This window comes from Curcuma longa, chromosome 5, assembly GCF_044706935.1.
Source record: "Curcuma longa cultivar G26 ecotype Majalengka, Jawa Barat chromosome 5, ITB_CL_G26_1.1, whole genome shotgun sequence".
Taxonomy (NCBI): domain Eukaryota; kingdom Viridiplantae; phylum Streptophyta; class Magnoliopsida; order Zingiberales; family Zingiberaceae; genus Curcuma; species Curcuma longa.
Genome location: NC_133865.1, coordinates 4036463 through 4050059, shown reverse-complemented (window position 1 = coordinate 4050059; position 13597 = coordinate 4036463). Strand labels below are relative to the sequence as shown.

General features: G+C 37.2%; 2 protein-coding genes across 2 annotated transcripts; both read right to left on the bottom strand.

Moving 5' to 3' along the window:
- Positions 1-510: 510 nt before the first annotated feature.
- LOC141829638 (aldehyde oxidase GLOX) lies at positions 511-2391 on the bottom strand. The gene has a single exon (XM_074717158.1). It carries the CDS (start codon positions 2213-2215, stop codon positions 560-562), a length of 1656 nt encoding a protein of 551 aa, XP_074573259.1. The 5' UTR covers positions 2216-2391; the 3' UTR covers positions 511-559.
- An 8577-nt stretch (positions 2392-10968) lies between these two features.
- Positions 10969-12073, bottom strand: LOC141829332 (uncharacterized). Its single transcript, XM_074716785.1, has 2 exons — positions 11664-12073; positions 10969-11539 (listed from the first exon to the last, which is right to left on the bottom strand). The coding sequence occupies exons 1-2, from the start codon at positions 11918-11920 to the stop codon at positions 11245-11247; spliced, it is 552 nt and encodes a 183-aa protein (XP_074572886.1). The 5' UTR covers positions 11921-12073; the 3' UTR covers positions 10969-11244.
- Positions 12074-13597: the final 1524 nt, after the last annotated feature.

The following is a 13597-nucleotide window of genomic DNA, read 5'->3' as shown; positions in this document are numbered from 1 at the left end:
ACAAATTTTTAAAGAATGATTCACCTATTGAGTCAATAGGTCATGGAGTAAAATAAAACCATTTTAACCCTATCGTGTGCAAGATAGGCTTGATTGGACCGTATAGTCTCCTAATTAACACGATAAATCTCACAAAAAGAATATTACTGTTGATGCTCATAAAAGCTTATTATTTATTGTTGAAGTAATAACTCTTTTGTAAAAAGGTAGAATCTATCAACTTTAAAAGGTAGAATCTATCAACTTTAGTCTCACAGGATCAATCTCATCCTCTTATATAAATTTATTTTGTTATAAACAACTCGGTTATACCCTAGAAAGCATTGAAGTAATAACTCAATCTGCAAAGAAGATATAAGAATACCACTTGTGGAGTAACAAATTATCACTTTTAATTTAATGACACATTAAATTTTTAACATCTTTTCCATTTTTTTATAGAAAGCATTTAAAATGAAATATAAAAAAATTAATAAATATTAAATGGAGATATTTTTTAAAAATAACTAATTATTGAGAAATGAACTTTTTATAGTTTAGTTTTTTATTTAGCAAGCTTCTAAAGTAACAGCTGGACCCACCGGGCCACGCTGGGCACGCCCTGGTTCACGGCGAAAGTCATGTAGTACCCTGGCGGCGCCACCCTTCCATCCGGTGGCGCCTTACACACGACTCTATATCTGTAGAGCGCCCCGCCTTCCGCCACCGCAACCGTCGACGACACGGACAGCCTCACCATTCTCTGCCCTTGCGAGAAGGAATGTGTGGCAAAGGGCGCGCTCAGCAGGTTCATCTCCACCTGCCCCACCAGAGGCAGCGCTGTCTCCACCACCACCTCGAAGTCGTCCCCGTACCACGCCTTCTCCGGAGCCGACTTGATCGACGGCCGTAGACCGTCCTTGTCGGCCGCCAGGTACTCTGGTGAGAACGCTTCCAGCCGGAGCTCCGTAGGGAAGGCCCCCTCAAAGCGGTAGAAGTAGTGGGGGTTGCTCCCCGCCACTAGGACCCGGCCGTCGGCCAGGAGATTGGCCGTCGAATGGTACATCCGAGGGATTTCGGTTGGGGTCAGCACCATGAACCGCGTGCCGGTGGGTTGGTCGGGCCGGTAAACGACCGGATTCAGGCAGGGGTTAGAGCCCATTCCGTAGCCCTGCGAACCGGTCTGCGCGCCATTGATGATGAGGACTTGCCCGTTGGGCAGCATCACCATGTCCCCCATGACTCTCGGGAACGGCATCTCCTCCAGGGCCCAGGCGGCGTCAGGGTCGGTGGCCGCTATCCGGCCGCACGTGGTGGAGGCTGGCGCGTCGGTCTGCTGGTGGAGGAACGCCTCGTACTGGGCGCCACCGCATACCACCACCTCCGCCCGCGAGTAGCCGTCAGCAGCGTCGAGGGGTAGCATGACAGAAGAGCCGCCGGATGGGTAGTTCCTCGGCCCTCCGTCGAGCACCGGGTACTCGCGGACCACGTCGCCGGTCTCAATGTCGTAGAGGATGGAGCGGACGTTGGCAAAAACGAAGAGGCGGCCATCGGGAAGGAGGTGGACGAAGGGGTAGAGGTTGTCCATCTGGGCATCCCTGGCGGCGTCGAGAAAGGGGAAGGGGCGCAAGGCTCGGGAAGGAGGGTAGAACTCCATGGAAGGAGCGGCGCGGCCGCCGATGATGACAACGGAGCCGTCGGGAAGTATCTGGTTGGTGGCATACCACCTACCGTCGGCTAGGCGCGGCGATTCGAGTTCCTTCCAGTCGCATCGGCCGTCTTCGAAGGAGCAGGGGGAGAAGGCGCGGAGCTTGCGGAGGCCGTCAAGGTCGCCGCCTGACTGTAGGAGGGTGCCGTTGGGGAGAAACTGGCCGGAGGAGCACCAGGTGTCGGTGACGATGGAGAGGGGGCGGAGGCGGCGGGTAGAGGGGTCGAAGAGGGCGGAGTGGGCAGAGCAGTCCTGGCCGCCGGCGGGGAGGAACGTGTCGGTGGGGTCGACGCGGCAGTGGCCGCGAGGGAGTAGGAGGCGGGAGGGGCCGATGCCAGTGCGGTCGAGGAGGACCACGGTGCCGAACCGGGTCACGGCGGTGTGCATGGAGGCGATGCCGGCGTTCTCCAGCACCACCTCCCACGTGCCGGGCAGCTGCTGCGCGCAGCTAAATCGGCACGCGAAGAAGAGGAAGCAGATGAGCAAGAAGACGCCTTGGGCATCTCCAGTGTTGGTCGGAGCAGCCATCGTCCAGTGTAAGTGAGTAGTGCCGGGGACTGTCTAATTCTCGAACACTAGTAGTGGCGTAATCAATGATCAAAGACGGAATAAGTAGTAAATTATTGACGAAATTGATGGGTAGAAATCGATGTCTGAAGCTAAAAAGCGAAAAGGCAGAATCTGATGAGGTAGATATGTGGGATTAACTAATGACGGCTGGCCGGAGAAGATGGAAGAGAGGTCTGCCATTTAATGAGGCTGGCCTCATTAAGCAGGGAGGGCTACTGAAAGCGAGAGGTGGCCTGCCGTTTTGGCGTTTTCGGCGGAGTTTCCGATTGCGTTGCTGTTCTATCCACCAGCGATGGTCGTGAGTGCCTGTCCCACGGCCTCCACAGCTGTACAGCAGGACCGATGACGAGGCGAGGCGGTTGCTGCTGCGATGCGAGAGAGATGAGATGTGGATCGCTACATGCCAGTGCCCACGCAGTCACGCTTGCCGGGCATGGTACCAGTGACGATGGCAACATTTCCACATCAATTAGTGACTCTAATGCTGGTTTGGGAGGAGGTGATTGGAGGAGAAAGAAAGGTAAATAAAGAATAGGAAATTTTAAATCTTATTTGAAAAGAAATGAGCAAAGGATAGGGAAGAATAAATTTTAATTTTTCTTACATGTGAAAAGGTTGATTTTTTATACTTTAATTTAGAGGGTGGAAAAAAAAGACAAGTTTATTATTTATTTTAAAATATCTAATTCTCAAATGACTTATTTAATTTATTTAATTTAAATTTTTTAAATTTTTCTTGTTGAACACCATCTTTTCATTCCTTTCTTACATCAATAAATTTTTATAAAAATATAAGTAAAAATATTAATTTATCCTTTATTATATCAAAATATAGATTTTATATTTAACATATTTATTATATATCTATTCATTATTTCTTTAAATTTTTTATTTATTTAAGTCATAAATATTAATTTTTGTAGATCTCACAGGGTGATTTTGGTAAGAAAAATCTTATATTTATAGATTTAATGAGCTATACATATTTTTTTCATATGTAAATTTATTTTAAAAAGTAAAGGTATTGTTGTAATTTTATATATTTAACTTTCATTCTCTTTCCTTTCCTCTCAAACACGGTAATACATGTTACGTTAATGAACCTTTCGTTCCTCTCAAACAAAGAGAACATAAATACTTCTCTTCCCCTCCCTTTCCCTCCCTTCCCTTTCCGTTAATGAACCTTCTTTCACTCCATTCAAACAGAGCGTAAGAATAGTAGTAAGATAATTTTAAAAGACTAGAGGGCATCATAAAAAATTCACATATATATATACTTTGACATGATAACCAAGAGCAATAAGAAAACCAGTCAAGAAGCAAACTGAAACCACATGAACAACATCAAATCAGGGCGATGATTCAGAATTTGTAAGGAAGTCCAGAAAAAAAGAAACTTCACTGAAAGCAAAAGAAGAACGATATGATGGCTTTCCAATTATGTTAGCTGCCTTATGAACAAAATCAAATCAGACTAGAGGTTTCAGGGAATGCAAGGAATTCCATTTAAACTTCCCTAGAAGCAAAAGAAGAAAAGCTATGATGGCTTTCCTAAAGATAATTCATTCGTGGCCAATGATTCATGTAACCACAAACAGATTGAGGTAAGCAGCACGTCCAGAGCAGTTTGATCTGTTTTGTATTTTAGAACTGAAACTATGAACTAGGTGATACACGATAGTTTGTGTAAAATAAATTGATATCGCCAATGTTGAACCCACTTTAGGTGGGTAAGACATGCCTATATGACTTTAATCTAAGTCAACTTAGACTCCAAAGTGCCTGGTACAACTCGAGTTCTTGAGTTTTTCATCCCACTTAGTTTTTCAAGCTCTCCACATAGTTTTGTCCTCTAGAATACCTCATATGACTTCGTACCCAAGTCTCCTAACCAGCTCTCCCCTCCAAGCACTCAGAGTTGCCCGATCCAAGCATCTAAAGTTCCTTGAGTTCTTCGATCTAAGCTCCCTGAGCTCTTTCTCTAAGCGCTCTGAGCTTCTCAAGTTCTCTGATCCGAGCTGCCTGAGCTCTCTTCTCTGGTCACTTCTGAGTCTCTTAAATTCTCTATGTTAAGCTTGATCTTTCAACCCAATTACATAAGGAATTATGAAGATATGATTGGACCTGATCTTTGCAGGTATAGACCACCACACAATATGGTCCACACAGAGATAAGTCATAACTAAACATGGTCCCTCCACAATCTATACTTCTGCAATCCAAGACCCTGAATACTGATTCGAAACTCTCTATCAATCGTTAGTGTGTGCTCATCTACAATGAGTTATACATAGCAGAAACAAACATATACAAAATAAAAGAGAAGACAGGCACAAAGACAAACTAAATTAACGTGGCTTGGAACCATCAGCTCATACTCCAAGACCTACCGTCCTAGCAAGAATCCACTAGCTTTCTCTTTATTCGATACCTTTTAGAGGTGAAGAAACTTCTTACAATTTTCTCTTTTTACAAGCAACATTGATAAAAAAAAATAATAAAGAATCAAAATGAAATACAATGTAAACAACAATTTACACAAATGAAAATCACTTTTGATCGCTATTGAATGCTTTTGAAATGCCACATGAGGTCTGGAAATACAGTGGCACATGTCTCCAAAACTCCTAAGAAATGACTTCGAAAACCTCCTCGAAACTATTCTTTATAGTCTTTAGGTTGAGTTGATTTTCATCTATCAATCAATTGATCATCACTAGTTGTCAATTACTCCAATAAATTCATTTGTTACACTTAGGGATGACAATGGGTCGAATTTGGGTTGGATTTCATATCCTCCATCCCCATCCTCAATTAGTATATTCATTATCATCCCCATCCTCATCCCTATCAAGTATTCAACTTTCATCTTCATCCTCATATCCATCGAAGGATCGAATATTCATGTCCTTCCCAAATATCTTATTACCACCTATATGTAGCATTTAAGTTACGAAATCTACATTTATACTTTGGCATGAGAAGAAAGATGATGAAAGAAGCTGGGCTAATGAGTTAGCTAGTCTAACTTAAACATATTGTCAAACATCAAAAAAGGAGAGATTGTTGGTACAATCTACCTCAAGTCAAGGTTAACTAGATTGACCAAGCTTAGTTTAACTCAAGTTGAGTTTTAATATTTGATTAATATGTTGGTTAGGTGTCAAGTAGGTCTAGATTGATCGGATACTTGATGGTGGAAAGTCCAAGTGGGTCATAGAGGATCAGACACTTGACACAAGACAGGAATTAAGTCCAAGTGGATCGTGGAGAACCAGACACTTGGCACAAGATGGAAAGTCCAAGTGGGTCATAGATGACTAGATACTTGGCACGAAATGGAAAGTTCAAGTGGGATCAAAGTTGATCCAACAAAGAAGTTGGTAAGTGAAAAGTCCAAGTGGATCAATGTTGACCAGATACTTGGTGATTTAAAATCCTGGCAGGTTAAGATTCATCATATGCTAGGCAACACTGAAGTCCTAGTAGGTTGAGGTCAACTAAATATTAGGCAACGAGGAAATTTCAATATGTTAAGGTTGACCGGATGACAGGCAATGAAGAAGTTCCAGCAGGTCAAGGTTGATCAGATGTCAAGCAACGATAAAATCCAGCAGGTCAAGGTTTACCGGAAATTAGGACAAGGAAGCCCTAGTAGGTCAAGGTTGACTGGATGTCAAACAACGATAAAGTCCTAACAGGTCAAGGTTGATCAGATGTTAGGTAATGAGACGTCTTGAAAGGTCAAGGATAATCGAATGTTATATAAAGGAAGTCTGAAAATGATAGAGCAAACTTTCGAATGTCATAACTTTGACTCAGGATATCAAAATAAGACATTCTTTGGTGCGAAACGGAGTTTATTCAGAGATGTATCTTGTTACTTTAATCGATTTGACTGATTATGTGTATTAGTCTACTAATTTGGATTAAAATCGAACAGAAATAAATCGATTTGACTGATCAGGATAATTAGTCTACTGGTACTTTTTTAAAAGCGTACAGAAATGAATCAATTTGTGTGAAATAGAGTTTGTTCAAAAACGTATCTTGTTACTCAAATTGATTCGACTAATTATGTGTATCAGTTAATTGATTTAGATCATAACTGAATAAAAGCAAATTGATTCAATTGATAAGGGTAATCAATCGACTGATGTTATTTCAGAAGCATATAGAAATGAATCAATTTGACTGATTGACAAATTGATTCGATTGATATTTAAGAAATTGACAAAATCAGATAGGATTTCAGAAGGTTCAAAAGTCGTTATTTGATCGCTGACCAAATCAGTCGACTGATAGAAAATATATCAGTTGACTGATAGGCGAAAGTCAACCCTAACAACAACCATATAAGTAGAGTTTCGCTTGAAGGAGAAGGAGATAATTCTTGGGGGTTTAAGACAAAGTGTTGCTACATTTTCAGACCAACAAGAGATTATTCCAAGCAACAAGAAAATCAAAGCAATATCTCATTTGTAAAGTGTTTTTGCTTTCATTTGTATTTGTATTCTTATGTTCTTGTAAGAACAAGGTTGTGAGAGGCTTCTCCACCTCTGGAAGGTATCCGAAAAGGAGGAATTCATAGTGAAGGCAGATAACTCAGAGTGGACCCTTAAATTAGTCACCTCAAAGAGGCGAATACTAAGTAAAATCTAGGAGTTGTGTCACGTTTGAATTAAAATTTTTGCTGCACATTTAAATGACGAGAAACGATCAGAGCTATTCATCCCCTCTTTTAACTCGCATGAGACCTAACACTATAATTGTATATATATTTTTTAAATTTGAATTATTTCGATGAAGTTAGGGATATTTACCAAATTCTTTAAAAACCTAATAAGAAAAAAAATTAAAGATAAAAATTAGCAAATTAAATATCACAGAAGAAATAATAAAATATTAAAAATAATTTATCCCAACACCGTTATACTATAAAAAAATTTATAAAATTTAAATTAAAGAGATGTTAGTGGATTTTAGATTTTATTTGGGATTTGAGAAAGAAATCTTTCTTTAATATGTAAATAAATAAATATGTATAACATATTATAATTTAATATAATTAGGTATTCAGATAAGGTATGGATAGGATTCTATCAGATCCTCCTACGTATCCGAACCACAAAATTCTATTACATGATTACTTGATTATTTAATTAGTTTAAAAAAATTCTTCTATACTCTTCTCTATTCAAGTCGAGTATTACATCCTCTATCGGATTAAGAAAAAATTATCATCCCTAAGTGCCCCAGAGCGGTTCTTAACAACTTTATTTGACCATAAACAGTTAAATGTTAATGTTCATCAGTCGATTGATGCTCAAACAGTCAAGTGTCGCAGCCGACTCAGAACTCTTCTATTTGCTACTACAATGTTATCAATAGACTGCTCAAACTCATCAATCGAATGATAGGCAATTAGTCAAGTTCTAAATTTTCTGTTTACTCAAATAGTAGCATCAATCAACTAATTCACTCGACAGTTGATTAATTGATTTCATAACTTGCTACGGTAACACCAACAATCCACTGATCAACTCGACTGATCAGGATTAGTTGATTAATCTATTCTCTAAGTTTTTATTTGTTATAGTAACAATTGACTATTATTGTAGTAGAACACCATTGGGTTGATTGATTGAGATTTTAGCTTTTTGTTTGACACAATAATAAGCGATTGTTAATTACTGTAGCATAAATCCTAAACACCATAGCAACTCTCAAACACTATAGAAACCCCTAAACATGGTAGCAAATCCTAAATAATATTCACAATATTGAAAAATCCCTCAAACCCCAATTTTGAGGTTTAGAAATCATTAATCTATTAATACACTTTATCAATCGATTGATACTCCTATTTTAGTCTAACCAAAATTGAATTCTCGTCTTTCCTAAAATCCTTTTAATCTCAACCTACCATGACTTCTTTTGTCTAACATCTAATTAACCTTGACCTATTCAAGCTTCACGTTGTCTAACATCGGGGTCAATCTCGATTTGTCGGGACTTCATATCGTTGTCTAGCATCTGTCAAAACTTCACATTTTATGTCAACTTTTTATTGGACTTTTGACTATCAAGTATCCAATTAACTGTGATTCATTTAGACTTTCCTCTTGTCAATTCTCTACTGAACTTTCAACCGTTAAGTATCTGATCAACTGTGATCTACTTGGACTTTTCTCTTATTAACTCTCTGTTGAACTTCTGACCACCAAGTGCTCGATCAATTGTAACTCTTTATTGCCATTTTTTTTTTGCAGAAAAAAAAAATTGTAGCTCCATTTAAATTTTTCCATCATCAAATATCCTATTAACTTTGATTTATTTGATGTCTCACATCTAAAATAATCTTTGATGAAAGTACGGGACTTTGCCTTAGTTCGCATTTAACTTTGACTTATTTGATTGTCGTAATAGTAATCTAACTTTTCTTCTTTCCTTATTACTTTGCGCTGTTTCATTAGCCACAACAATCTGAGAGAGAGAGAAACTTAAGTCGGCTTGAGGCATTGGCCTTAAAGTCCCCAATTTTATTAGGATCCATTATTTTTAATACTTGAAATTTCTTTTTATTAAATTTTTTTTAAAACAAAATATTTAAATTGGGGTCATAATTTTTAATATTTTATTTATTCAATTTTTTAAAGAAAACATTGTCTTTAAATATTAAAATTTTTATTTCATTTGTAGTAGATTTTTTATAATTACTATTTTTAATTATATATCTTATAAATAATCATTTTTTTCAATATCGATCTCTTAAAAATCTTAGTGGTTGATTATCTCATAAATTTTTCCTCTCTCATCGGTGCTCTAAGTCCTTTTAATTTCCTTCTTCATCATCGATTACGTACCTTCCCCCTCCTTCGCCAGTGATAATATCAGAGGACACGTTTCTTTTCCCTCATTAAAAATTTTTCTTCTTCGCTCATTCTTCTTCTTCAATAAAATTATAAATTAGAAATTTTTTTATCATTATATCAATTTGGCTCCATCGACTATTGGGATTCTCTAACTGTCATGTGCAATGTATTAAGAATAAATAAGAACGCTTGCCTCAGATGCTTATCTATTTAATCTGCCTCCCTTCCTAGACTTTCGTAGTTGATTAGAGCAGTCATCTTTTTCAATTGATTAAATTAGAAGATTTTATTAAATAAATAAAAATTATCTCTTCGATGCTGTAATACCCTCTTTAGATAGTCATTGAGTCGATCATGTGAGACCGCTAGATTGGCGGATTCCAATTTTTACTAAAGTAACAAAATTTGATATATATTGATCATTTAATTATTTTTTAATATTTGAGAATAATCTCTTATATAATTTTAATTTAAATTGATTAGTTATTTAAGTGTTCATTCTAATTAATCAAAATAAAAATTAATATTTATTTATTTTTTATTATATTTATACGAGTAATAATTGAATTTTAAAATATCATCAAATTGAAACTACACCGTGTAAATCAAATTTTATTGTGCCTTTAATTTTAAATAATTTTATTTTGATAAAATAATAGGAATTTATATATTTTTTATTAATTAAATATAAATATGTCGGTTAAAAAAATATGATTTTGAATATATAAGAAAAATAAAAGAATTTATTAATATCAAAAAGACACTTGATAGATTTATTATTAATATTAAAAAGTTTAAAGATAGATTAAATAATTTAATAATCTTTGAAAAATTATTATCAAAATTTAAATATAAAAAATTTAATTAATAATCTTGCATAACAAATTTTATATAATTTTTTAAAAAGGAATTTTTAAATCCGCATTATCAGTCCGCATCAGAATGAAAAAAAAATTGAGAAATTTTTTTTAAAAAAATATTAAAGGTCTGATTTTTATTTTTATCTAAGACCTCCAAAATATTTGAGAGCAAACGGAGTATTCAATTAAAATGGAATAAATTAAATTTGTTTTAAATTAATTAAATTTTTAAATAAAAATTAAATAAATCAAATTAATAAAATATCAATTAATTCAATAATTAATTAAATTAATTAAAATTTTAAAATATTATAAGAGATTTATCATTAATACGTTCACTTATTTAATTGAATCAATTATTTTTTAATTTTAATTTATTTGATTTATTTAATTTTTTTTAATAAAAATTTTAAAATAAATTGAATGTTTAAATTCGTATGATTCGATTTTTTAATCCTATTTGAAAAATCGAATGTTTAATATCTTATATGCTTTACCGAATAACTCCGGTGCTCTTTGATGTTTTTACTGTCATAGGCAAGAAGAATTGGACGCTTGTTGTCTAGGCCTGACGATCCCACCACCTCAACAATTTCCACAACATCCAACCTTTATCTCATCGTTGTCAATTTCAACGTTCCTCTGCTCAGTGACAGATTTCCGCTGCATCATAAATTATACTATCTATCCGCATCATACCAATAGATTAGTATTGAAACCTAGGAAGAAGGAAAACTGATTTTGTTTCTTTGTTAAACTCCAACGCGAATTAGCGCGTTTGTTTTTTATTCTCTCACCACCTGAGCTGGAGGAGTTACATGAGCCAATCTGATGTGGAGGAGATATCTTCAAAGGTATGATAAGCTTTTTTAATATTTTTTTAAGTTATAACGCTTCTGCGTTGCAGATGCTCTAAGGAATGACAGAGATATCGGCATCGGTTAAAAGAGTTCTAATATGTAGGGGGGAAAAAAGATCTATATAAAGAATTACATTGCTGAGGAATGACAGACTTGTACATTTTTGGACCTTTCAGTCAGTCTGCTTTCACCAAGCAAGCAAAACATGAATGCACACAGTAGTTATCAACAGTGGTTTTTTTTCCGGTTTTGATCAGTTTGAGACTCTACGTATAGGAAAGGTTCAATGTTCTGTGACATAAAAAAAAAAACAAAAGAAGAGAAAGAAAAAAGTGATCGCTGACCAAAATGAACTTTCTCTTGTCGAGTCTAATATGGTGATGCAAACACCTTCACTGCAGGTTCTCGTGCAGAAGCAGGCTTGGCATCTTGCTGCTTAGCAAAGCACCATTTCTGTTCCTTCTCGCTTGCCAAAAGACAGATGATGTTTTCTTCGATATTGTCCTGCCATGGAATCTTCTTGGTTTGTCGCACCGCCTTTGCGTCGAATCGAACCCATAATCGCCGGATGCCTTCAACCTCTTTCTGCTGGGAGTCTCCTTTTTTACAAGATCTTCAACGAATCTAACCTCAGACAGAGATCTGAAAGATTCTGATTTCCCCTCGAAATACCTGGACAGCCCTCTTCTGCAGGTTTGACAGTCTCAACCTCATAAGCTGGAGAAACAACGAATAGTTTGCATGTGTGCAGAAACGAGACTGACAGAGGACGCGACGAGATGTAAAAGTAAATCAACGTTTCAGTACTCACTTGACTGGGAGCTCGGCCCCGAGCGACGACAAGTCGAAAGAAGATTGATTCGGATCAAATTGCGATGCGTTCGATGACAGCGACGACGAGCTCGGAGACGAGTAGGTCGCGTCATCTGCGAGATCCGACGACGTCGACGACAGGAGGGAGTCGTCGGAATTGCCATAAAACGATGAAGATTCGCTCCTCCGATCATCGTCATCCTCGACTCCCGGCGAGCAAAAACCACCGGTAACATCCTCAGCACCTTCGCCCATTTCGCATGCAGTGGCAACGAATTAAACAGTAGATGGATAATCCAGCAGAAACATAAAGGGAAAATCAAAGAAGCAGGAAAAAAGGTCTCGTTGTTAGTTGTTTGATCATCTTCTTGTGGATGTTCTAACCTCTTATATTGCGTTGTGCCATGCTTCTTGGTCATTCTCTTTTAGAGGATTAGAATAACTTGTCTCCACCGACTACTGATTAGGGAGAGTAATTTGTGGATAGGATGAGGAATATGGATAGAAACGACGTCCATCATCCATATCTGCCACGTTTTTTCGACAATTGTTTTTCCTTTTTCTTTCAATTTTCAGAGCCATTCAACTTATGGTTACAAGTGTAGGCGCGGAATTCATGGGTGCAGGAATCAGTCAGTCGCTATATTCTCTCAGCGTGGACGCCGGGGAATCTGAGATCGTCATAAATGTTTTACAGCTAATTTCGATCGGATCAGTTCTTGAAAAACATTTTCTTTCTTTCTTTCTTTCTTTCTTTCGCTGGAGACAAATTCCATGATTTTGAATTCTTGTGTTCACTTCTGTTTCTCATCTTGTAATCACTGAAATCAACACGTTGGGCATGTGTTTGACTTTGAAAAAACTCCAAAATTAATGCCGTCAATTCTAACTGCCTTTTTTAAAATATATATATATAGAAAAATTAGTGGTTGCCATTATTTATAGGCGAAAGCTTTTTTTTTATTTATTTAAAAGTCTCCTCGTTTACCTTGCTGATAAAGCAAGAACTGCTGCATAAAAAAGCATCGACTTGGATTAATTAAACAATGTCTCTCTATACGAAGTGGTTCAAATTGTAACGCAAGTGTGTCCCGTTGAGCTGAAACGAAGAAGTCGTTCTTATTCTCACGTAAATGGATATCTCAATGGTGGTGAAAAGGAGTTATAAAAGTTGCCCATCGAAACTTCTCATCTGTCTAATCCAAGAACCTGCCTGCCTATCAATATCTCATCTAATTAATATTCCTGTAAAAAGACATGGAATCCTTCTTCCCATCTCCAAACACAATCCTATTGCATGCCCCTTTCTACTAAGATCCCCTTTCAGCCCAATAGATTCGGCCCACATGGTATAAATTCAGCCCAATTGTTCATAATTAACTTGTACGAGAACATGGCCCACATACTATTAGCAATCCGCAGACCGTTAGGTTTTGAAAGCATGTTTCTATAAATAAATTTAGGGAAATGATACTTAGCATAAAAAATTCCAACATGAATGAAACATGACACTCACATTGGCAGTGAATCCCATGGCATGCAGTGTGACCCATTGTATACAGTTGTGAGTGTCATACTCCATTCATGTTAGATTTTTCATGCTAAGTATCATTTCCCAATTTATAATTAAAAGTGATAAAAAAAATATCATTGTATCAAATCCTAATTATGTTTTTCTTTCTCTACTATTCCATCTTTTCTATGATCTATGTCTGACTTAGGCATCTGAGGGTGACTCCGACTAGCCCTCTAACAAGTGGTGATCTACATAGTTCCGGATTCTTCGGTAGGATCAGAATCCAATTAGCGGTTGTGGTTGGGTCAACCCATGCCAATTGAAACGTATGAAACATAAGATACAAATTAAAAAAATTTAAAGACAATCTTTATTCCCAATGAATTGGTCCATAGAAAAAGAAAAACGTAAATGGT

What these genes read in the sequence shown, in the direction of transcription:
- LOC141829638 (XM_074717158.1), bottom strand. Translation starts at nt 2,215, where the DNA reads ATGGCTGCTCCGACCAACACTGGAGATGCCCAAGGCGTCTTCTTGCTC.
- LOC141829332 (XM_074716785.1), bottom strand. Translation starts at nt 11,920, where the DNA reads ATGGGCGAAGGTGCTGAGGATGTTACCGGTGGTTTTTGCTCGCCGGGA. An exon ending in GGGGCCGAGCTCCCAGTCAA is followed by an intron (nt 11,540 to 11,663) that starts GTGAGTACTGAA and finishes TCAAACCTGCAG; the next exon opens with AAGAGGGCTGTCCAGGTATT.